This window comes from Phaseolus vulgaris, chromosome 7 (genome assembly GCF_000499845.2).
Source record: "Phaseolus vulgaris cultivar G19833 chromosome 7, P. vulgaris v2.0, whole genome shotgun sequence".
Lineage (NCBI taxonomy): Eukaryota > Viridiplantae > Streptophyta > Magnoliopsida > Fabales > Fabaceae > Phaseolus > Phaseolus vulgaris.
Genome location: NC_023753.2, coordinates 10,150,486 through 10,176,127, shown reverse-complemented (window position 1 = coordinate 10,176,127; position 25,642 = coordinate 10,150,486). Strand labels below are relative to the sequence as shown.

At 35.7% G+C, this 25,642-nt stretch overlaps 3 protein-coding genes across 5 annotated transcripts; 1 reads left to right on the top strand and 2 right to left on the bottom strand.

The window, feature by feature from the left end:
* Positions 1-6,889: 6,889 nt before the first annotated feature.
* LOC137828162 (BTB/POZ domain-containing protein At5g03250-like) lies at positions 6,890-10,412 on the bottom strand. 3 transcript variants are annotated; one of them, XM_068634622.1, is made up of 4 exons: positions 10,331-10,412; positions 9,339-9,408; positions 7,936-9,150; positions 6,893-7,707 (listed from the first exon to the last, which is right to left on the bottom strand). In XM_068634622.1, exons 1-4 carry the CDS (start codon positions 10,387-10,389, stop codon positions 7,195-7,197), a joined length of 1,857 nt encoding a protein of 618 aa, XP_068490723.1. In that variant the 5' UTR covers positions 10,390-10,412; the 3' UTR covers positions 6,893-7,194. The 3 variants fall into 3 exon arrangements, with proteins under 3 accessions (XP_068490721.1, XP_068490723.1, XP_068490722.1); XM_068634621.1 differs by lacking the exon at positions 10,331-10,412 and adding an exon at positions 9,639-9,701; XM_068634620.1 differs by lacking the exon at positions 10,331-10,412 and having other exon boundaries at positions 6,890-7,707; positions 9,339-9,678.
* A 7,022-nt stretch (positions 10,413-17,434) lies between these two features.
* On the top strand, positions 17,435-17,965 carry LOC137829024 (uncharacterized). Its single transcript, XM_068635819.1, has one exon. It carries the CDS (start codon positions 17,435-17,437, stop codon positions 17,963-17,965), a length of 531 nt encoding a protein of 176 aa, XP_068491920.1.
* Positions 17,966-21,501: 3,536 nt separating this feature from the next.
* On the bottom strand, positions 21,502-24,231 carry LOC137829022 (uncharacterized). The gene has a single exon (XM_068635818.1). It carries the CDS (start codon positions 24,229-24,231, stop codon positions 21,502-21,504), a length of 2,730 nt encoding a protein of 909 aa, XP_068491919.1.
* Between the last annotated feature and the right edge of the window lie 1,411 nt (positions 24,232-25,642).

The following is a 25,642-nucleotide window of genomic DNA, read 5'->3' as shown; positions in this document are numbered from 1 at the left end:
ATTAGAAAGGCTTATGAAGTTGAATTCCATCCAGTTCGAAATGAAGATCATTGGTCTACTTATATCAAACCAAATTTCATACCTTACCCCACATGCGATGAAAAAATTCAAGAACATCAACCACTACTCATTTTCAAAATGAAATGGATCAACCAATTCAGAACAAGCTAAAGAAATGTTCTTACTGTCGCAATGAATTTCACAATAGGGGAAATTGTTCATTTAGATAATAAAATCATCCTTTATCATGTTTATTTCATCATCAAATGTTTTAATATCATATTGTTTTAATAACTTATATAATATTTTTATTTTATGTATTTATTTTAACATAAATACATGTACTATTATTTTGTTATATATTATATAATTTATACTTTCATTAACATTGATATTAGATAATCTAAAAATTTATACATAAACAAAAGTTTCAATTCATCAAAAACTACAAATAATCTCACTCTCTATGTTTAATACAATTAATTTTGACTCAAAAAATATAGTAATAACATATAAATAATTTTGACATCTACATTTTTGTTAAAATATGTTTTATAATGGGATTTATTACGAGAGTAACCTTTCATTACTTCACTTCAACAAGGATATTTTTGTTGTCCCTAAACCATAAGCCATAAGCATTCAACTCCAAGCCCTAAATTGTAAACCACAAATCCTAACTCCTTAACACTAAACCACCAACCTTAAATCTTGAACCATAAATTTGAACCTAAACCCTAAACCTACATCTCATTTTACAATATTTATAAAATAAAAAAAAATTATCCCACAATGTATTTTTAACCCAATTTATTTTAAAAAATATCACTTTATGCTAAAAAAATTAAATTGAGATGATGACTTGTAAAAGAAATACACATAAGTCGCCACAACCATACACAACTTTTGTGTATTCTTTTACATTGAAGTTTTCACTTTAAGGCACTATTTGGATCCGGGTGATTACTGTTCACCCAGATTGAAAAGCAAGGAAACTTCCTATTTGCATCTAGGTGTTTGCAGGTATTAGAGAGAGAGGAAAGGCAAAGAAAGTGGAGAAGGGATCTTTGCTAGCTTATGAAGATTTGGTGAGAAAGTTTTGGCTTTGGCTTTTACCATTACCCTTCACTTATTATCCTATTTCCATAACAGTCGTGCCATGCAATTGCAGATATTCCCTCCACATAAGATTCGCACGCATGAGATTCCATCTGCAAGAATACAGATTCGTACAATGTTCGGTGGGTTACTTCAACTGTTGTGGGTGATGAATAAACATGAGAGGGATGATAAATATGGGAAGGGAGAGGAGGTGAGTTATGTGTTTTGAGTTGAGGGAGGACCTTAGAGGTGGTCGGAGGTGTGCGGTCGTCAAAGGTGTGCGATCGTCAGAGGTTCGCAAGTGTTGGAGGTGCGCGGTTGTCGGAGGTTCGCAAGCATTGAAGGTGCGCAATTGTCAGAGGTTCGCAAGCATTGGAGGTGTGCGGTTGTCGGAGGTGCAAGGTGTAAGTGCGGTTTCGCTCGTGGTGGTGTTTTGTTGGTGGTGGTCGTTGGGTGATGGACGGTTCCGCTGGTGGTGGTCGGTGGTGGTTCCGCTGGTGGTACTCGGTGGACGGTTGTGGTTCGTGGTGGTCGTTGGTGGTTCCGTCATTGTTGTTCTTTACATTTTTTGCAGGTAAATTTCATAGATAATGGATTTGGAATGTGGAGAATAATTCTGGATAATGAATTTGTAATGTTTATTTATTTGTTTTATTTATGTTAATAGATGTATGTTGACCTTTGATTTTCTAAGTTCTTTGCTTAAGCGCATTAATAAGTATTAATAAAATTTTGAATGTGTTTTATTTTTATCTCCTAGTTAAAAAAAGAAAACTTATTAATATTTAATTTTTTTTTCGGGTATTCATAAAATTTATGTATAATATTTAATTTTTTCTAAAAATAAAGTAAAAAAAAATTATAAATATTATTTTGAATTTATAAAATAATTATAAGTATAAAAAATATTTAAATAATTTAAAATAATACTTTATAGATAGTCTACATATAATATTTAATTTTTTCTAAAATCAAGTAAAAAAACTTTTTAAATATTATTTTCAACAGGGTTTAAAACAATTATAAGTATACAAAATATTGAAATATTTTAAAAATACTACTTTATAGATAGTTTACATATAATATTTAATTTTTTCTAAAATCAACTAAAAGAACTTATAAATATTATTTTGAATTTATAAAATAATTATAAGTATACAGATATTTAAATATTTTAAAATACTAATTTATAGATAATCTACATATAATATTTTATTTTTTCTAAAATCAAGTAAAATAATTTTATAAATATTATTTTGAATTTATAAAATAATTATAACTATACAGAATATTTAAATATTTTAAAATACTACTTTATAGATAGTCTACATATAATATTTTTTTTTTCTAAAATCAAGTAAAAGAATTTTATAGATATTATTTTGAATTTATAAAATAATTATAACTATATAAAATATTTAAATATCTTAAAATACTACTTTATAGATAGTCTACATATATTATTTTATTTTTTCTAAAGTAAAGTAAAAGAACTTTATAAATATTATTTTGAATTTATAAAATAATTATAAATATACAAAATATTTAAATATTTTAAATACTACTTTATAGGTAGTCTACATATAATATTTAATTTTTTCTAAAATCAAGTAAAAACACTTTATAAATATTATTTTGAATTTGTAATACAATTATAATTATATCACTTTCTAGAGTTTATATATAATATGTTATTTTATTTTAAAAAGTAAAAAAACTTATAAGTGGTTCTTTATACCTAATAGTTAAACTTATATGATTGTTAAGGATTTGTGACCATAGATAACGATAATCATTGGTCTATGTATTTCAAAAATGTCGAGATGTATAACACGAATGACATGAATCTTGATGTAGTTGGTGTTGATTTCACACTAATTTCACAAATAAAAGAGCAAATCAATTTGCAGACACAAGTAACAACAATGACAATCCTGTTCATGATTGGATATCGATTGAATGTGTTGCGTGTGTTAACCGAGACAAATAATGTTATACCAGAGTTTGTTCCACAAAAAGAGCGTCGTTGGCAAGAATTGATGTCGTACTTGGTTCATACTGAAAGATGTCGTGACATTATTCGCATGGGTCCGAAAACATTTATTAATTTATGTCAACGGATAAGAAGAACGATGATGGTTAAAGATTCATTTTAATCTACAATTGAAGAACAAGTGACTAAATTTTTACACATCATTGGTCATAACGTCAAGAATCAAAGTGCTTCGTTCTTCTTTTATCAGTCCGGGGAAACAGTGTCTCATCACTTTCATAATATTTTGAAGGCAATATTGATGTTGCATGGAGAGTTCTTAATTCAACCAGCTGAGACTGAGGTTGAACCTCATATCTTAAACAACAATCGATTTTTTCCATACTTTAAGGTATGAATATGAGAAAATATAGTTAAATATTTAATTCATGTTGTATGTAATGCAAGTTATTTATAAATGTGAATTTTTTATGTATTAGGATTGTTTGGGTGCCATATACGACACTCACGTTCGTGTTAAAGTCCTCCGAGCTGATGCTCCTCGTTTTCGTGGAAGAAAAGACTGGCCAACGCAAAACGTATTTGCTGCTTGTGATTTTAACATGAAATTCACATATGTTTTTGCCGGGTGAGAAGGAACAGCCTCTAGCCTCTGATTCCAGGATATTGAAGGATACGTTTGTACGAGAGGATCCATTGGTCATTCCGTAAGGTTAGTTGAGTGTGTTTTCAAGTGCAATAAATATTCATTTGGTCACATGACTTATAAGTAATCATTTTTAATGGATGGTTGTAGGCAAATACTACCTTGGAGACGCGAGTTTTATGCTCAAAACCCAAGTTATAACTCCATATCGCGGAGTTCGATACCATCTAAAAGAGTATTTCCGAAGAGGTCCACAAAATGTCCGTGAGTTGTTTAATCATCGCCATTCCTCACTAAGAAATGTTATCAAAAGAACATTTGGTGTCCTTAAAAAGCGTTTTCCAATTATCGCTAGCGGAACAAAGCCTCATTACTCTGTGGACACTATGACCGATATTGTTTTGGCATGTTGTATTCTTCATAACTTTCTTCGCAGGGTGGATAATGATGACTCTTTGTTAGAAGAAGTTGACAGTGACTTGATGCAAAGAGATATAGATGCGTCACACTCGCAAACTCGTGAGGATGACTACAAGCTCGGGTCACAAATTATGTATACTATAGCAAATAAAATGTGGACAAGTTATTGTAATAATTAATTTTATGTAATATCCCTAAACTTATATTTATATTGTTGTAAGAACAATTTGTTTGTTTAGTGTTGACATTCGACCTTTATTAATCTTTATGTATGAAACTATTTATGTTATTGCAATTATTAATCATTTTTATTAGGTTTTATCATGGGAAGGGTATTGCTTTAGAGTCATCTACAGGTGTTCGTGAACACAAAAAATGGACTACTGACATGGATTTCTGACTGCTGAATGCCATGATCGATGAAACATCTATGGGTAACCGCATTGATGGTAGTTGGACGACGCAGGGTTACACAAACATCGTTAAATCCCTACATCATAGTGGATTGATAGGGATTACAAAAAAATAATGTGAAGAACATGCATAAAAGCCTTAAGGACAGATGGCATGAGATCCATGATCTATTTAGTGGACTGAGTGATTTCACTTGGAATCCAAGCACGAAAATTTTCGAGGCTGAGGATGAAGTGTGGGATATGTTGATAAAGGTAACGTATTCAACCTGATGTTCACTTATCACATACATTAACTAGTAATTATGAATATAAGTGTATTTCTTTTCATTAATGAATAGGCAAAGCCTTTGGTCGCAAAGTGGCGTGTTAATCCCATCAGACACTACAAGTTGATGGAAGACTTATGAGGGCTTGATCGTGCTACCGGCCACGGTGGGAGAACAACACTATAGTCATCAAGTTGAACTCAATCTCATAATTTTAATGTAGATCTTAATGATCACAATATGGAGGACATCCCAGAGGAGTCAGAACTGGATGCGACCCAATGTGAAACTCCTTGCTCAGTTGACCCTAATGTTGATTTATACAACCCTAACCCTAATTTGACACCCCCATTAGTGCCACCTCAGCCATCCCAACCGTCAGGTGGTACTTCTTCTTCTAGGGGCTAAAAAATAAAAGCCCCCATGGTGGACATCATTGATCTGCAATTGGAAAGATTTAACACAAGGTTTGAAGGATTAACTGATATCCTTGGGAGGGGTAGTGATCAGTCAGATAGGTTATGTCATATTGCTAAGCGACAAGCCATTTCATCTGAGGTTGTTGCTTTGTCATCACAACGAGTGGCTAATGCTACGGAAGAAAATCTGTAATATAACAGACGCCATGTTGTTGCAGAAGAAGAACAAAACTCCATATTTCGTGAACACACGCGCACACTCTACGGTACATCGATTTTCCAATACTCTGAATCTGATATTTGGGAAATATTAGTGGAGATTAACATACATGATGAAAATTTGTTGGATAACGGTTACGACTTCTTGTGTGGTCATCCTAATGCGGTAAAACAACTTTTTGGCATGCCTCTCGAGCGACGAATGAGAAAACTGGTGAAGATAATGACTACAAATCCCTAAACTACGTAAAAATTTGGTTGTATTTTATTATGCATATGTGTTTTTCTTTTCAAATCTTCAATCTTATTTATGACACGAATCTCTAAACAAATTAAGGACTTTCATAACTCTTTTGAATGATACATATTTCAATGTATCATTCATATGATTTTCCAAAACATTATTATTATTATTATTATTATTATTATTATTATGCATAAACTTTATCAATGAATCTTGCTTTAATAAACAAAAATACTGCATTAATATTTATTTCATAATTTTTTTTTCCTTTATCGAATTATAGCTCCAACACATTATCAGAAATAATTTGTTCCCGTATCAAAAATGATCTTTTAATTGCATACAACTATAATTGAAAAATAAATAATTAATAATTACAACTTTGTTCTAAATAAAGTTTATGACAATAAAAAATATGGTCCGAAAAATTTATATAATTTATATTTTTTCGAAGTTAGCTCGAACACGGTATCGGAAATAATGTTTCAATTGTCGAAAAAAAATATTTTAATTCAAAAACAATTATAATTCACAAATAATCAATCAAATTAATTTTTTATCAACTTTTAAATACAAGGGCAAATGTGTAAAGTTACATTTTTATCAATTAAAAAAAATACAATTTCTATCACACTCATCACATCATTCATAAATTTTTATAAATTTTTACTACATTTTTCGCTTCATTTACCTTAATTCAAACACCCTATCCTTTTTTACACTTTCCCTTCAAATTATCTCAAATTCACCCCCTCATTTCTACTCCTAGTCCAATCAAAGCATAATTTTTTTTTTTAAAAAGTTCAACATGTATGAGACAAATACAACTTTAAAAGGATGAAGTCGTATTTTTTAAGTATGACTTGCCTATATCTATAATATTTTTCTAAACTTGCCCATTCGCGTAAAATTCATCTAAAATTCCACTATTTGTGTGTAAAATTTCCTCCACTAGTCAAACAACATATTACCAACATTTAACTATTGAAATTTTTTTCTAGTTACAACTTTAGATAAAAAGCAAAATTACTATTAATAGCAATTGGCCAATGTTTTTATAAGATTAGTTAGATAAAGGCTGAAAAGCGTTTAAGAGTTAACATGAGGGTTTTGCAAGTCGTGAAGTTAATATTAACAAATATTAGATGCAAACATGGCAGAATTTCATGAATGTTTCAAATAAACTATTTTAGTGCTTCATTGCAATGAACAACCCTTAAAACTTGAATGTTCAAAGATACTTCTTTGAATTTGGAGAAAGTGATCATTAATGGAAGAACATAGATAATAGAAAAGCTTCTACAGTTTTCCAACTAAACATAAACCAGTGCTGACTAAAATCACCTTGCCAAAAGAGAAACTATTTCAAAGTTCTAATGTCTAAGTAGAATAAGGCAAGCAACTAGATGATCTTAAAACTTCAAAAAGAAAAAGGAAAGCATTGCAAATTGATTTTCAACTTCAAGTCTTTCATTTCACTTCCACGGCCTTTTCTTCCATCTGGGCTGCAGTTGCTGGTGATATTTTGGACTTCCGGCATGACTCGGCGACATTGGCATTAGAGGGTTTAGGCACAAGCTTGCAACCCAATTTCTTAAGGAGCAGGTTCCAACTTCCCTTTGACTTCATCATTTTTTCCAAATCTTGCTTCATTCTCAAGTACTCCTTCTCCAGTTCAGCCACTCTCTCTTTCATGTTATCAAAAGCCACAACCGGATTTTGTGGAGTGTTGCCATCATTTCTTATCAGAGGCAGGTTTGCATTCAGATGTTGTGAGTTCTCAACATTGTCAGAAGAAGCAAAGAACCAGCCAGCAACAGATGTGCGCAGCTTCAGTTGTTCGAAGAACAAGACTTGGACTACTACACGAAGTGGTAACCTCTCATTTTGAGCTGCATGTGTGCTGGCCTCCAATGACAGCTTCTGGCAATTCATGATCCTGCAGATTTGTTCTTTCTCAGAGTCTGTCAGCCAATGATGAGTCTGAAATTTAGAGTCCGTTAGTATCCTTCATAGGCCATATCACATTATACTACATTTTCTAGACATAACCTTCCAGAGCCTCTAGTAAAATTATTAGTGAAGAGTTTAAATAGTGAAGTTTTGTTATCATTCAACAAGCTCCATGACCAAACTATTAGGAACATCATGATGATGATGATGTGATCATTTACAAGATAAGGAAAGAAAATTATAGATTTTATTTTGTACCTTGAGATATATATCAATGGCACGGTATAAACCATCATCCAGGGTCCTGACATGATCAGGAATTACAGAAGCAAGAGATTGAAATTTTGGTAACTTCACATTTACATCAGGTGCAACTTCAGCTAAATAAGAATCTATCAGGTTAGCCACTTTTGCCATTGGGCTCAGAGGTTGAGAACTTCCCACTATGCGCCTTTCTTCCTCTGTATCATTAGACGTAATATCAATGAGATCATGCTCTACAATCATGAAATGGTCAAGCATTCTCTGGACACAGTCAACATCATGTACAGTCTCCATTGAGTATCCAATATTTGGGATCAAAAGATCTTCCAGATCTGCTTCATCTAATTGAGAGCCAATTCTTTTCTCCAAGCTTGAACAGCAAGATGAACTAGCATATAAGGCCATTGCTGTCCTCAGACACCCCAACAAAAACTTGGTTGGTGCTATGCCCTTTTCATTTGGCAGCAACTCCACTATTTCCTGTATAAGGTTCCTTTGATCTGCTTCAGAAGGGGTCGAAAGAGATGACTTAAAAGAAGAAGAGTTTCCGTTCTGTGAACTTGTTTGACTTCCCAATAAGGGGATGTGCTTTTTTGCATAGTAAACAAGGGATCCAGCAATTCTCTTAGGTCGCATGTTTCGTACACTAGCACCTTGTATGAACCTTTTATACAATGGCAAACTAAGGGAAGATACATCATCAAGCCACCAATCTTCACCTGATGTCTTTGGCGTTAGACTTATTCCATTCCACACTTCTGCATCCTCTGGACTCTGAACAACACTTTGACCTGAGGAGACAGGCAAATTAACCAAACTTTGATCTGCTACTTTCAGGACCAAAGAGTTTATACTTCGTGAAACGATGTGAAGCTCTTCAGCAAAAGGTAAAACCTCCTCACATGTTTTAAGAGCATCAAGAGTGTCTGTCCAGTAACCAAACACATGATTAAGGAAATTTTCTGTTTGCATGATCAGATTTCCCTCTCCATAGTTCTCAGTCATTTGGAGGTACTCTGCTGCACACCTTAGACCCACCACATTCGATGCACTCAACTCCATTTTGACACCATAACAAAACTTAGCAACAAGCAAAAAGGCCTTGGCTCCTCCAGGTAGGTCATTCAGTTCCAAAACAGACTTCTCATGTTCGCTTGATATTCCTTTCATCAAAGTTTCTAGCTCTTTGCTTCTTGATATCAATGGAAACTGGTAACACGCCAAGAAACGGACTAATCATGCAATGTGACTGGTAATGACAACGAACAAATATATATAGGTTGAAGCATAACAGAGATACTCTTATTGTTTTGTCATGCATTCAGTGATATCTTAAAAACGCATTGTATCTGGAGATATTATTATTAGACACGACAATAGAAGCTATGAAAACACACCTTGTGGAGATGGAAAGATGTATCACCAATTTCAATAAGGATATCACTTGGAAGTCCAGTTGAGCACAGCCTAGAGATGGGTATTTGGAAGCCAACGAGGTTACTCATAGTTAATAAGCTATAACAAGATTCCACTGATAAATAAAATGATGAATTATGTATACAATATATAGACACTGTTGATGCAACTGGGTTCAGAATTCGGCTTCAAATCTGTCGCTATAAACCAAAGAACAAGTAGAATTAATGTAATTATGACTCCATATTCCGTCATGAAACTTAGTAGACATTGATTGTCACCTTTTCTACTAACCTTCATTATGGTAGTGGGTTTCCCAACAAACATCACCTCTTTTAAATATTTGCATTATAATTCATTGTCATCCATCTTAAAGTGTAGATAATTTGCATTGAGTATTGGATTAATGCATCATTCCAAATAAGGAAAACGGAAATCTAATCGTGTTATGTAGCAGACAACTATGAAGGTCACGGAATGGAGACACATCTATAATTTCCACAGTTCACTCAAAACTAATATCTTATGTTAAAAGCAATGATGCCCTTTGTTTATGTTTAATTTTCCGATATTAATCCAAAAAGGAACTTACGTTGTGAAAGCAAAGACAACCAGATACCTCCTTCTTCTGATTATTTACATGGAAATTACCTAGCATCTTTCAACGTAAAACCGTTTTCTTCCTTTCAATAACAACAAACAAATTAGTAACTGTTACATATTTAAGGGCAGGATCTAAGTTGAAACGAGGTTTATCATGTTGGTTTGGTTATCCAACTGATCTACTTTGTAACAGTGAAAACATATTCACTACCATGCATACATTCATCAGCCACCAAATAGACAAGTCAGAAACTTCCAACGATTAACTAAACTAATATTTTAAGCTTGTCAAAGGATGAAGGGACAAAGATCACTTATTAGATGATAATGATGTAATGAAACAATAAGAAAGAAGTGAAAAACAACTGACCAACTTTGGCCATAGAGGTAAAACATTTCAGATTTGGATCCCAGCTTCATGCACGCCATGTGTGGCTCTTGATTAACATCAAAATTTCCCTTCAAAGTGGCAAAGAAATATAAAAGCTACATCATAGCTATTCTCCTTTTTCTCTTTGTTTCTGTTTTGGGCACTGAGATTTTTTCCACGTTTTTCTCTCTGAGACATAATTTGTTACGCCAACAATGTGTAGTGTGCATACTGATTCCGGTTCTAAAGGTGGAAACTTTAGGAAGAAAAATAGGCTACAGCAGTTATGCTAATGTGTAATGAGAAGAGTGATTCTCTGTTGAAGCTGTTACAATAATTTCCTTCTAGTAATAAAAATAACACAATATAACTAAGTTGGGTTGTGAATAAGAAAATAACCATGCACTAAATTTTCTCTTATGTAATATATAGCCAAAGTTTAACAAAAGTTCACTGTGTTAAATCATGTTGATAATGCTCCATTTATTATATTCTATTGTTAATAAAATTTATCAATAAATAACAATATTAGTATTAAATAATATATTTATTAAATTATAATAAATAATTAAACAAATCTCTTTAATTTTATATTTATCAAAAATAATATTTCATGTTAATAAAATTTATTACAAGTTTCTATCAATAAGTTATTACAAATTAAATATATATTAAAATAATTATATCCAAAGTAAAAACAAATTTATATAACATATTTTGAAATAAATAAATAAAAAAAACATATGCATATTACTCTAACCTATCTGTATTAATTGTTAAACATGTAATTCGTCTCTTAATTTTTTTTGTTTAATTATTATATTACATAATTAAAACCGTGTTATTAAATTTAGATTAATTTATTATAATGTATTTATTAACTTTTATTGCACTATGTATATGATTTTATATTAATAGCATATTTAGTAGACAAAAGTTGTTATTTAAAAAATTATAATATTAGCCTCTAAAACATATTTTAAAGTAATAAAGTTGAAATACATAATATATTATACATATAAAATGATGATTATATCATAATTATTATTTTATTTTAATTTAATTTTGTATTTAAATATTTGTATGATTTATTTTAAGTTTAAATGTATACTAAAATATGCTTACTTTTGAATATTATTATTACTGGGAAAATTTGTTTTAAGTAAACAAATTAAATCTAATATTAAAGAAGAAAGGAAGTATGTGATAAAAATAAGTCCATCAAAATTAAAGTTATTTTGCTAGTATATTATGCTAGAAATGTATACTCTTATTTTTTTTAATGTTAAAAAATATTTAAATTTTGTTATTCATATTTGATAATTTTATATTGAGATTTTTTATAATATTATTATAATTTAGACATAGAACTATTTTTGTATAATCATTTAGTTATAAATTTTATTTGGTTTGTTATCATTTCTTAATAAATTGGAAACTTACAAATAAAATATACATAAAACAAGTTTTCTCTTATATAATTAAAGACGACAACATATTCACATTTTTTAATCTATTTTGACAAATTCTCATCAAAAAATTTAAAATATAATTAATAAAAAAGAAAGAAATGAAGTTTAGAGTGAAAAATTTCCTCCCAAAATTAATCTTACTTTTTGGAAATATATATTAAATAAATAAATAATTAATTAAATTTGAAAAATTATATAGTAATAAAATATTAATAATTGAAAAGCGAAATTTAGCCATGAAAAGTTAATAATTAGCATATTTATCGTTATCGAGCAATGAAAGTGCAAAATTTAAAATTGAATTTATTTCCAAATATTAGGGATGGCAAAGCGGGGCGGGCCATGCGGGCCGGCCCGCAGCCCGCAGGTAAAAAATGCGGGACGGGATGACCTTTTCAACCCGCTAACCCGCATTAGCCCGCCCCGCATTAGCCCGCAACCCGCGCGGGCCAGTTGCGGGGCGGGGCGGGCTGGCCCGCAAACGCGCAAGAAAAAAATATTGACACTTAATAGCAACAGAGCAACCTAAACTGGGTCATGCCAATTAAATCAATTTCAAACACGATAAAGGAGCAAGACACCAAGGAGAAGTAAGCAGATGGTATTTTAGAAGTTACCCATGACCAAACCATCAATTGAGCCAAAAGTTATCTTATTTTTATTTTATTATTTTTATGAAAAATTAATTAATTAATTGTCATTGTTTTAATATATGCAGATGACGGGGAAGATTATAATTATGAAAAAATGGATGAAGGTTCTACTAAGGTGGCATCCAATGTTATTGAAATGGAAGAATGTCAATAATGTTTATGTTTAATGCTTTTGAATTAATGTTTATGTTTAATGTTTTGGAATTAGGTATTTTTAATGTTTTGGAAGTGGAAGAATAGTGATATTTGATATTTATCTTAATGTTTTGATGTTTGACTATATTTGAAAAGGAAGGAAAAAAAATTAGGTTTGATAATAACAAATATATAGGTTTAATTTGACAATTTTTTAATAACAAAATGTAAAAAAATAAATATTTAATTTAAAAAAAAAAAAAAACGCGGGCTGGCCCACAAACCTGCGGGCCAGCTCTTATGCGGGGCGGGTCGGGAATTCTAGCCCGCAATAACTTTGCGGGATGGGCCAACCCGTCCCGCATTTTTGCGGGCCAAACGCGGGGCGGGCTGGCCCGCTTTGCCATCCCTACCAAATATTACAATTTAGGTTACACCTTAATTTTCAAGGAAAATTTATGTATGTAATAGAATTTATGGGTAAGGCTAAATTCTTTTATTTTGTGGAGAAAATATAGCAATCTTAATGTATAAAAGTAAGGAAATGTGGGTAAATATTGTCCTCTCAAAATTAAGGTTACTTTTATAAATATACTTAAATAATTTAGTAAATATATAAAACAAAAAATAACATTAATAATTAATAAATGATTGAAAAATGGAAACAAGATATTAAAAGAAATAATTAGCATTTATCACCAGGTAAAGAAAAGACAAATTCTTAAACTGCGATTATTTTCAATAATAATTTTATCTTAGTTTTAACTTTCCACTGTAAGGTTAAATTAATTAAAATTTTGAAAAAAAAAATATGAAGGGTATTTAATTTATTTTAGTTAGAATTTTTTTTAATAGTAGTCAAATTAATTTTATAAGTAAATACAAGTTACTTTAGTTTGATTCATCTATTTGAAAAATTGAAACGTTACATTAAAAAGCTAACAATTGACATTTATAATAATTAATAAATAATAATACAAAATTTTAGTTGGAGCTATCTTTTTAAGATCATTATTATGGTAAATTGACATTCAAAATTCTATTTTGCTTTTATAAATTAAAATATAAAATATTTATTTTCTACTTTTATAAATTAAGATTTGTAATAATGATTTGTTTTTTTACATGAGAATTGGGCTAAAGTAATTAGTAAATTTGAAAATATGTTATGTTGAAACTACTTTTTTCTTATTTAGGTCTTTCCAAAATAGTACTAATTTTACATTTGGAGATAGATTGGTAATTTTGGTTTATATACGTATCTGTTGGTTTTGGAGGAATTAGAAAACCTTAACACTTGACATGGGTTAGTTTGCTCCAATGAACTACATTGCGATTATATTTCTTACTGCACTCCATAAATCTTTCAATTCCCAAATTATCCTTAATAAAAGGTGCAAGATATTTTTTTCAATTTTAAATTATATAATTCGTAGATTTTCAAACTCTAGAATTTAAAAAAAAAACTGTATTACAAAAGAATTCAAAATTTTAGAATAAAAAAAACGTCAACCAAAAAAATAAAAAAAGAACAAAGTTATCATTTCACATTTTATATAGAAGAAAACATGGAGGTGCAATAAGAAATTGCTTGCGATATTTTATATTACAAGTTTGGCAATTTCTCCCTCCACCATATCAATTTCAGCATGCACCCAATCAGCTCTAGAAAATGACAAAAATACCCCACCCAATCAGCTCTAGAAAATGACAAAAATACCCCTCCTAAATGACGAAAATAACCTTACACAAAAATGGGAAAAATTATTTTTGAAACTTTTATCTAAAATAATTTGGATTTCAATTTTCGGAACATATTTTTGAATTCTGAAATTTAGAATGTATTTTTAGTTTTGTGTTCAGAATTTTTTTTATTTTGTTATTTCTCAATTATAATTATTATTTTGGATTTTTTAATTTGGAATAAGGGTAGTTTTAGAAATTTAAAAAATTGATATGGTGGAGGTTAAAATTGATATGATGCAAGAGGGTAGTTTTGGAAATTTAAAAATTTGATATGGTGGAGGTTAAAATTGATATGGTGCAGGAAGAATTTGCCTACAAGTTTTGCTTAACAAATCATTAGAAAAGGAAACATTTTTTGCCTCTCAAATTCAGGCCTAAAAGAAGTTCCCAAAATAAATCCAACACTTTTATCTTTCATATGTAAAGTGAGAAAGTGATGGTATATAAAAATATCTTATAAACGTAAACTACTTTTTTTTTTTTTTTTATCGGCACGTAAACTACTTGTAATCCTAACTTCCTCACTTTTTGAAGTTAAATCTAGTAGTAAGTAATAGTAGCAAGAAGAGAAATGGTTTGAATGGTCTGATTGAGTCGGGTCAACTTGAATTAACATTTAAACATGTTTTTTCTTCATACACCCCCTTATTACTAACTTTACTCCCGTATTAATTGAAAAAGACAAAAATATCTTTCCTCACTACACCCCCCGTCATCATTGTTATTACTGCCATCATTATGTCATCACCATTGCATCTCCATTAGCGATGTAGGTTGGTCTGCTCCGCATAGGTCCGCTTCCTGTTTGACCTGCAAAATGTGAGTTGGGTTAGTTCACCCCATGTAATGAAGGTGAGCGGATTTCTCTGTCTCGTCCCGCCTAAAGGTTAGGCCGTGTACAATGTTTTTTTTATTTATTTAGAAATTCAATAAAAATATTTGCTACTTTTTGTTACTGAAAATTTGAATATAAGAAATTTAATCAAAATATTTGCTACTTTTTTTTATTATTACTGAAAATTTGAGGCACGTTAGTACATTTTTCATCCATTCCAATCCAATTTGCAAATTAAGATCATGTCAGAAAATATAGAATAAATATATAATCTAAAATAATTTTAAAATCTTTGACGCTCAAGTCAGCAATCTTTTTCCGTGAGAATCTTTGATAGTGTGAAAAAACGTACCTTTTTTCCTTTTTCCCCTCCCTTTTGTAAGTTCACCTGGGCTTGGGCCATTGGGGTCAAGCGGTTGATGGCTCGCGACGTGTTTTGTGGTCCCTGGGTCGTGTTAGATGGTTTCCTGGGATCTAGGGGGTGTTCCCGAAAATCCAGGGAGTGCTCACGTTTATTTGCTGCTCAGCGGGAATTGTAACCGTTTATTCCACGTGTAACCACGTTCTTCCCTTAATTAAATAATTTAATTCGAACCACTCGGTCATCCGGTGCCGACCGGTACACTTGCCCCCCAGGCTCAAGGTCATGGAAGGACGAAGAGTCGTATAAGACGCAGGGGATTTTGAGACAATGCTTGATAGCTGGCACCATTAAATGCGTGGCAGAGATGTGACGCATGGCAGAGCTGCCGTTTGAGGATGCTGTCACATCTAGATGGATTGAACGGTGAGGATTACGTGCCGTTTCATATGCCGAGCGTGTTTGATCGTTAGATTAGATTCGATCTAATGGTGCTAGACGAACGCAGGGGTTTTGCTTCCCACCTCTTTGCCTATAAATAGCGCTTCATTTGCAAAGTTGAGGGTTTTTCCGTTTCTCTTGCTCTGAGTTTCGCATTGCTTGCATCGTTTGCCAAGTGCTGAGTTTGTTGTCGGTGTCCTCTTCTTCATTCAAGGTTAGTCATGCCTTCCTCTGAGGGGTCTTCGAGTGTCGTAGGTTCGTCTTTGACTCGCGGTGCGAGTCAGGCATCGGACGGCCCAAGTTACGATTGGGTCGATCCTGCCGTCCTTCGGATTCTCAGTAAAATAAAGTCCTCTGATAAATTAGATGAATTTCTCGCTGCCCATAAAAACTTTCTAACACCAGATTGTCCGGCCGAGGCGCTATATGTCGATATATGTGGTATAACCGACCGTGTGTGTCACGGCCGGGAGAATGCTCCGCATGACTTTTTCTTTGTGTATAGCACTTTGTTTTCCCATTTGCATGTAAGTTTACCTGTTGATGATTTTACCATGAGTATCCTTCGGATTCTCAACGTCGCACCGACACAATTGCACCCTAACTCGTGGGCCATTTTACAAGCCTTTCGGGTTATTTGTCAGATATTTGGTCTTATGCCGACCACCGAATCATATTTATATTATTATAACACCTACCCGAGTACCCCGGTAGGTTGGTTGTCGTTGTCTAGTCGTTCGGGGAATGTATGTTTTGCCGCTTTTACTACCTCTTATAAGAACTTTAAGGACTACTTTTTTAAAGTGTTTGTCGAGCCGGACGGCCGGGATCTATTCTATAACGCCGATGGAAGCATAAAATTTCCATTCCATTGGACGGAGAATCCCACCTCCCTTGACCATCGGCTTTGGAAATCTTTGTCTCCTATCGACCAAGAAATTTTGATGGTTGTGAATCAACTACCGTGTAGACTTCCTACGCGGGAACTGATAGCCCTTTATGGGTCGTCCAAGCAGTGGGCGGACCTAAATGGTGAGCATCTTCTTCTTGCGGTCGTTCAATTAACAGCGTATTGTTTCTTACCTTCGTGTTTATTTTGCAGATATTGTTGTGAGCATGGATCCGAGTTTGAAAAAATACATGAATAGTTTGAAAAGGCAGGCAAATAAGAGTAAGATAGCCTCAATCGCTGGGATTGTCCCGCGTCCGACCGAGCGGGAGGTCGTTCTGGTTGATGCTGCTCCTGTCCCCACCCAAGGTAAGAAGAGGGGACAGCCTGCTAAGGTGCCTCGTACGGAAGCTCAATCTTCGTCGGGCAGTCCTATTAGCTTGTTGGTGTCATCCGTCAGGGTGGCCCCTACAATGCAATTTGACTTGCGTCCAGAGGACGAGGAAGTTTTTGCCAACATTCCTACCTTGGATTTGGTTGAAGAGACGGTTGAGCTGTAATGTCGTGCGGCCATGGCGACCAAGGCCCTTGGGGATGAGTTAAGGAGAGTGAAGACAATATCGATTCCTAAGTTGAAGTCTCAGCTCAGTGAATCGGCTGTCTCACTGAAGGATGCCTTGAAGGCCGTGGATGAGGCCCGAACTGACGCTCAACTGGCCAAGAAAGAGCAAGAGACCTTAAAGATTACTTTAAATGAAGTAATGGCCGGGCGGGCGGATGCCATTAAGGAGCAGGAAAGACTGGCTGCAGAGAAGGAATCGTTGACTGCCCAAATTGAACAACTTCAAGGGTTCATGTTGAGTATCAACGAGCTGTCCTTCAGGCAGGGAGTTCGACAGGTCGCCTTTTTCCGCGGGGTGCCGGCTGACGACGAGCGATATGATTCAAATATGGACGTCGTAGATGGTCGGCTGATGCCACTTGGAGACGAAGAGGCCGAAGAGAATGAACAAACCGCTGATCCAATGGCTGAGGCGCTTCAGGGAGATGATGTTGTACGACCGGAGGAGTCTGCCAATCCCGACACTATTGACATTGTTTAAATTCATTGTTACCTGGACCCGGGGTGTGGGCAAAAGACAAGTTTGTTTGAACATCTTTTATTGTTTAACCTTCGTTTTGTATTGCTAATATTAGTATGGATTTATGTTTAAAAAAATGTTTCTGTCGTTTGATTCAGATAACGTTTAAGTTATAATTCTGATAACGTTTTAGTTATATGTTCCGACCGAACGAACGGTTAACTGATTTAGATAACGTTTTATAATTCAGATAACCTTAGTTATATGTTCCGACCGAACGATCGGTTAATTGATTCAGATAACGTTTAAGTTATGATTCAGATAACGTTTAAGTTATGATTCACATAACGTTTAAGTTATGATTCACATAACGTTTAAGTTATGATTCACATAACCTTAGTTATATGTTCCGACCGAACGATCGGTTAATTGATTCAGATAACGTTTAAGTTATGATTCACATAACCTTAATTATGTGTTCTGACCGAACGAACGGTTAATTGATTCAAATAACGTTTAAGTTATGATTTAGATAACGTTTAAGTTATGATTCACATAACCTTAGTTATATGTTCTGACCGAACGATCGTTTGATTGAGTCAGATAACGTTTAAGTTATGATTCAGATAACGTTTAAGTTATGATTCAGATAACGTTTAAGTTATGATTCAGATAGCCTCAGTTATGTGTTCCGACCGAACGAACGGTTAATTAATAATTAATAATTGAATTATTAATTTCTGACCAAAATTGGTAATTTAAAGTGCCTTGTTAAAACCTTCTCGGCAGAAAACCCTCCTTAGGGATAAAACAACCGAGCGAGGAAAGAGTGCACTGAATTCATTCATCAACTGTAATAGAATTTGAGATGCGTGGCATTCCACGTTCTCGGTATAGATTTTCCTGACAAATATTCTAAGTAATATGCTCCTCCTGTTGCTGCATCAGAAATGCGGAATGGTCCTTCCCAGTTACTTGAAAACTTCCCGCCGTCCTTCCGAGTGTCGTTGCGCATGCGCCAAACTAAATCTCCCTTCTGATAGTTTTGTGGTTTCACTTTCAAGTTATACCTTCGTGCTGCCCGTATTTTGCATGCTTCTTCTCTTATCCTGCATTTGTCCCTTAATTCATTGATGAGGTCGAGGTCGACCAGTAGACTTTCTTTGTTCAAATCTAGGTCTAATGTCTGCCGGCGCAATGAAGGTTCACCGATTTCAACCGGAATCATGGCTTCTGTGCCGTACGTTAGGCTGTAAGGCGTTTCCTGAGTCGTTGACTGGGGAGTACAACGATAGGCCCATAGAACTTCTAACAATTCTTCAGTCCAATTTCCCTTGGGCCAAGTCTCTTCTTTAATTCATTGAGAATAACTTTGTTGGCGGCTTCCGCCCAACCGTTGGTTTGAGGGTGTTCGACCTAACTCGCGATATGTCTGATGTGGAGTTTCTCATAGAATTCAGCTAGCCCTCGGTCGGTGAATTGTCGACCGTTATCTGTGATAATGATCTGCGGTAGACCGAACCTGCAGAAAATGTTTTTCCATACAAAGCTTTGTACATTACGGGCGGTGATGGCTGTTAATGGTTCGACCTTAATCCATTTGGTAATGTAATCTATGCCAACCAACAAGAACTTGCATTGCCCTTTTCCGGGTGTAAAAGGTCCGATAATATCCATACCCCACTTCACAAATGGCCAGGGGGATAGGATGTAGTGCAGGTGTTCTGGTTTTTGGTGCGACAAGGTGCCGAACTCCTAACACTTCACACATTTTTGAACATATTCGGTGCAGTCTCCCTGTACGGTCGGCCAGTAGTATCCAGCTCTTAAAATTTTGGCGGACATAGTCTGTGCTCCTGAATGGGTCCCGCATATCCCTTCGTGTAACTCGGTCATTACATAGGTGACTTGTTCTGGACTAAGGCACTTTAGGAGGGGACGGGAGTACCCTCTTCTGTAGAGATCTTGGCCAATGAGTATGTATCGGGCGGCTTGTAGTTTCATTGTTTTCTCCAAGTGTGGATCGCATACACCATCAGTCAGATATTGTTTTATGGGAGTCATCCAGTTGGGTTGAGTGTCGGTCGCCATGCATTCTTCGGTACCAACACTTGGTTTAGTGAGGGTCACGTGTATGGCCGATCGGTGGACACCTTTCTTTTTTAGGGTAGCCAATCTTGATAGAGCGTCCGCCCGAGTGTTATTTTCCCTCCGTACGTGTTGGAATGAGATTTCTTTGAACCTGTTTAGAAGATTCTTCACAAAATGAAAATACTACTGAAGTAATGTTTCTCTTTCCTCGTACTCCCCTGTGAGTTGTCCGACGACTAGACGAGAGTCGCTCTTACAAGTTATATTTGTTATCTCTAACTCGATCACCAGATGTAGACCTGCGATTATAGCTTCATATTCGGCCTGATTATTGGAAGTTTTAAATTCAAACTTCATGGCTTGTTCGATAACAATCCCTCCTGGTCCTTCAAGTACAACTCCCGCCCCGGACGAACGACTGTTCGATGATCCATCTGCATATAGTGTCCACCGGGGAGCTTCTTCGGTCGGATAGGGAGTGAGTTCTGCTGTGAAGTCAGCAAGGGCTTGGGACTTGATGGCCCCCCTGGGTTGGTATTCGATATGGAATTCTGACAGTTCGACTGCCCAACCTATCATTCGTCCGGCCAGGTCAGGCTTGGTGAGAATCTTCATAATGGGATAGTTAGTATTAACTATAACCTTGTGATTCTGGAAGTACATCCGCATCCGTCGTGCGGTAATGACTAAAGCTAAGGCAACTTTTTTGACCATTTGGTACCGAGTTTCCGCGTCGTGTAAGACTCGGCTGACGAAATATACCGGTCGTTCCTCCGCTTCAATTTCTTGTACTAGAACGGAACTCACTGCTTCATTGGAGACAACGAGGTAGACCACAATGGGCTCTCGTGCGTTCGGTTTCTGGATGACCGGTGGGGATGCCAGAAATGTTTTTAGCTGTTGGAAGTTCTGTTCGCATTCATCTGTCCATTCAAACTTAGTTGTTTTCTTCAAAAGTTTTATAATGGGTCTCGTTCGTTCGGCAAGCTTAGGTACGAATCGAGATAACGATGTAAGGCAACCGACTAGTCTCTGAATCTCTTTGAGTCCGCTAGGACTTCTCATTTCAGTGATTGCCTTGCATTTTTCTGGATTAGCCTCTATGCCTCGATGGGTGAGCATGAAGCCCAAGAATTTCCCACCTTCTACGCCGAACGCACACTTTTCCGGGTTCAAACACATGCGGTATCGACGCAAGGCTTGGAAAACTTCCTTTAAGTCAGAAATATGTTGCTCGCAAGAATCTGATTTGATGACAATGTCGTCCACATATACCTCCACGTTCCGACCGATCATGTCGTGGAACACATGATCCATAAGTCGCTGGTATGTGGCTCCGGCATTCTTGAGACCGAACGGCATGAATTCATAGAAGAAATTATCGGAATCCGTTCTGAATGTGGTTTTCTCTCGATCACGGTGGTACATTTGTATTTGGTTATAACCCGAATAAGCATCAAGGAAACTTAGGATTGATGACCGGCCGCACCGTCGACCAGTCGGTCGATTGTAGGTAAGGGATACGAGTCCTTTGGGCATGCTTTGTTAAGGTCTGTATAATCTACACACATTCTCCATTTTCCATTCGCCTTTTTTACCATCACCACGTTGGCTAACCACGTTGTGTAGTGGGCCTTCTGAATAAAACCAGCTTGAACTAACTTGTCTGTTTCCTCCCGTGCGGCTTTGCGTCGTTCTTCACCTAGTTTCCTTTTCTTTTGAGCGATCGGCTTGGCCTCTTTATAGATGGATAACCGATGGGTGATAACATCTGATTTTACCCCTGGCATGTCTGCGACGGTCCAAGCAAAAAGGTCAGCATTTTTTGTTAACGTCTTACCGATCGCATCTCGGTCGTCCGGCTTAAGAGATGTCCCCATGTGTGTCTTGCGATCTTTGTCACGGAGGAATATGGGTTGAAGATCTTCCCCTGCTTCCATCCGTGGATCATCCAGCCGAGGATCCAGATCAACTAAAGCGACTAAGTGTCTTCTAGATTCTCTTCCTTTAGAACTTCTTTCCAGTGACCGGCCTCTTCGCTCTGCGGTTCGGTCGACCGACGTAGTATAGAGCCTTCGGGTTGGTTCCACCTTTAGGCTAGCTACATAGCACTCTCGTGCTATCTTCTGATCTACATGTACGGTTGCTATATCTCCATTGACCGAGGGGAACTTCATAGCTAAATGAGGGGTTGAGACAATGGCTTTCAGCCTGTTGATAGATGGACGACCGAGCAAAATATTGTACGATGTGTTGGCGTTGACGAGTAAGTATCGTATGTTGATGGTCTTACTGAGGTAGTCATCGCCGAATGTAGTGTATAGATCGATAAATCCTCTCGTATCTACTCTTTCTCCCGAGAAACCAACTATCTGCTCGTTGTAGGGTTGTATCTCTGCCTCTGAGATCTTCATCTTCTTAAATGTTTCCCAATAAAGGATGTCGACCGAGCTACCTTGATCTACTAAAACTTTTGCGATTGCAAATTTATCTATCTCCACAGTTATTACCATGGGGTCATCTTGAGATGGATCAATTGCTGTGAAATCTTTGTTAGTGAAAGTGATTGGTGGTATGTGCGGTCGGCGTTGTGTGGAAGTCGAATGAACGGATTGAACTGCTCTTAAATGTTTCTTCCTTGCTGAATTAGAACATCCTCCACCTGCAAAACCACCTGCAATGTAGTTAATTTCTTGAGGGGGCTGGCCGAGTGATACTGGTCCAGCGATTGTATTGATGACCGTGCGAACTTTCTGTTTAGTTCGACTCCTACGCTCAGGGCTTTCGCTTTTAGGTCTCGTTCGTCTAACCGGACTTTCGCTTCTTTTCCTTCTGTTCAAACGATAGTGACTGTCACGGGTTCGGTCGTCTCTTCGTCCCGCACGTTCTCGGGGATCATGATCACGCTGGGGTGACCTGGATACAGTAACAGTAGTTTTCACGAACTTACGGAGGTGACCGGCCTGGACGAGCTCTTCAATTTTATCTTTTAGTGTTTGACATCCTTCGGTCGTGTGACCGTAGTTACGATGGTACTGGCAACGTTTACTGGTATCGGCATTGGGAGGGGTTTGCGACTGCTTTAGTGCCGGAATCAATTCAATCTGTAGTGCTTCGTCTAGAACTTTCCCCCTTGGTACAATCAAGGGAGTGTAGTTGTGGAAGCGGGGACCCCTGTTGGGGCGATGGCGATCTCGGTCGGTCGGCGCTATGGGGGGACGAATCCCTTTGCCCCTATCCGTGTTCTCTACATGTGTCTTTCGATGATAATCAATGTGTTCTTCTATCTGCATGAACTTTGTCGCTCTTGTTCTTAATTCATCCATATTACACGGGGGCCGTTTGATAAGACTTTCAGTGAACCTTCCAGGCAGTATGGCTGAGACCAAATGATGCATAGCTATTTCTGGATTAAGGTTATGAATGCTCATACACACTTTGCTAAATCTGTCCATGAATGTTCTTAAAGATTCTCCCCTTTCTTGTTTGACATTAAGGAGGGACATGGAGGATGTCCGATGAGGTCTACTTGTGGCATATTGTGTGGTGAATTTCAATTCCAAAGCGTCGAAATTTGTAATGGAGTTGGGTGGAAGGTCAGAGAACCATCCAAGGGGGCCTTCCCTGAGAGAGGTGGGGAAGACTTTACACCACATCGTCCGATCAGTTGTGTAAAGGGTCATTTGAGTTCTAAATATATTCATATGTTCATCCGGGTCTGTGGATCCATCGTAAAGATTTATTGTTAGGCCTCTCCACTTGTCAGGGAGTGGGGTGGCTATGATATCATCAGTGATCGGATGGCCTTTCGGGTTTGCTACCCTGTTTGGGGTTACCTGCTTCACACTCTGATGGGTGTGTTGAACGAGTGATGTGGGAGGCATAGTTTGGGCTATTGTTTGGGCTATTGTCTTCGTTCCTGACTGGAGTGGTGGTGGAGAAGGCGCACGCGAATGTCCTTCACGCTCAGATTGCTCGAGTCTTTCCATCAATCTTTTGTTCTGCTCTTTCAGTTGAGCTATCTCTTCCGCATGCCGCTGGCGTTCCTCTTCTTGTCTTTTCTTCTTTTCATCTTGACGTAGTTGATTAGTGACTCCCTTCTGGAGTAACTCCTGCATCTGAATCTGGAGGGTTTGGAGTATCATCCTATGTTCTTCCGTGGCAGTATCATTGTTGTTGTTCGCCGTTGAACCCATCCTCGAGTGTTGATACCTCTAGGTCTGGGAATGGTGATTACTCGGCCCCACGATGGGCGCCAATTGTACCTGTATGAATATTGGGGACTGAGTAATGTTGATCCACGTCGATACAAGGTGTCTGCTCCGCTCTCAGTTGTCCTATTCTTCAAGTCTCCTACTTCCTCGTGTGCCTCGGTCGGCCGGTGGGGGTACCTGCGATTGTGCTCCGACGCTCAAGTCAGCAATCTTTTTCCGTGAGAATCTTTGATAGTGTGAAAAAACGTACCTTTTTTTCCTTTTTCCCCTCCCTTTAGTAAGTTCACCTGAGCTTGGGCCATTGGGGTCAAGCGGTTGATGGCTCGCGACGTGTTTTGTGGTCCCTGGGTCGTGTTAGATGGTTTCCTGGGATCTAGGGGGTGTTCCCGAAAATCCAAGGAGTGCTCACGTGTATTTGCTGCTCAGCGGGAATTGTAACCGTTTATTCCACGTGTAACCACGTTATTCGCTTAATTAAATAATTTAATTCGAACCACTCGGTCGTCCGGTGCCAACTGGTACAGAATGTATTCAAACATAATTTAATTTGATACTATATAGTTTTTTTTTTCTTCAAAATAGTAATTTATGTAAATGGACAAATATTTTTTAAATTATAGAATTGAAAATATCGAAAATCATAAATATGATTTAATTTCAAAGAAATCGTCAATTATATTTGAAAATTTGTAAAATTACGTAGAAATTATATTCAACACATACAAATTCAAAGCAAAATGATTTATGTAATATTTAAAAAAACGACATGTCTCGCATGGTCTGTAAAATGCAAACTGGGTTGACTTACCTCACGTAGAAAATGTGGATTGATTTTATTGACCGGTCCCGCACAAGAAATATTTTTTTTTAAATTAATGAAAAATAATTTTTTGAATATAAATTTTAAATAATTTTTTTTTGTTTATTAAGTTAATATTTTTAGATGAATTAGGTAAATGGTCTCAGAAGATTATTCTCGTGACACATGCGTAATAAGATGTAATTTCTAATAAAATTTGAATTTCAAATGTACTAATAAATTTACTAATAAAATATTTCATTAAATATATATATTTTTTTAAAATAATACATGTAGACAGATAATTACTATTTTAATTTGAAAAATAATATATAAAAATTGTATTTCAGATTATAGAATTTAGAATGAATAATTTTATAAGTTTTGAAAATATAAGACTGCAAAAAAAATTAAGAAGGTGCAATTTTTTTTTTAATTTTTTAAAATTTATAAATTATATGAGCCAGCCCACTTCACCCCACACATGATTTGTGCACGCGAATTATGTGGAACGAACTGGCAAACAAGATAAATGATTCTTCTTCCTGCACCCCACATTTTTCTAAATTCCGAAACTGATCTTGACCTTTTATT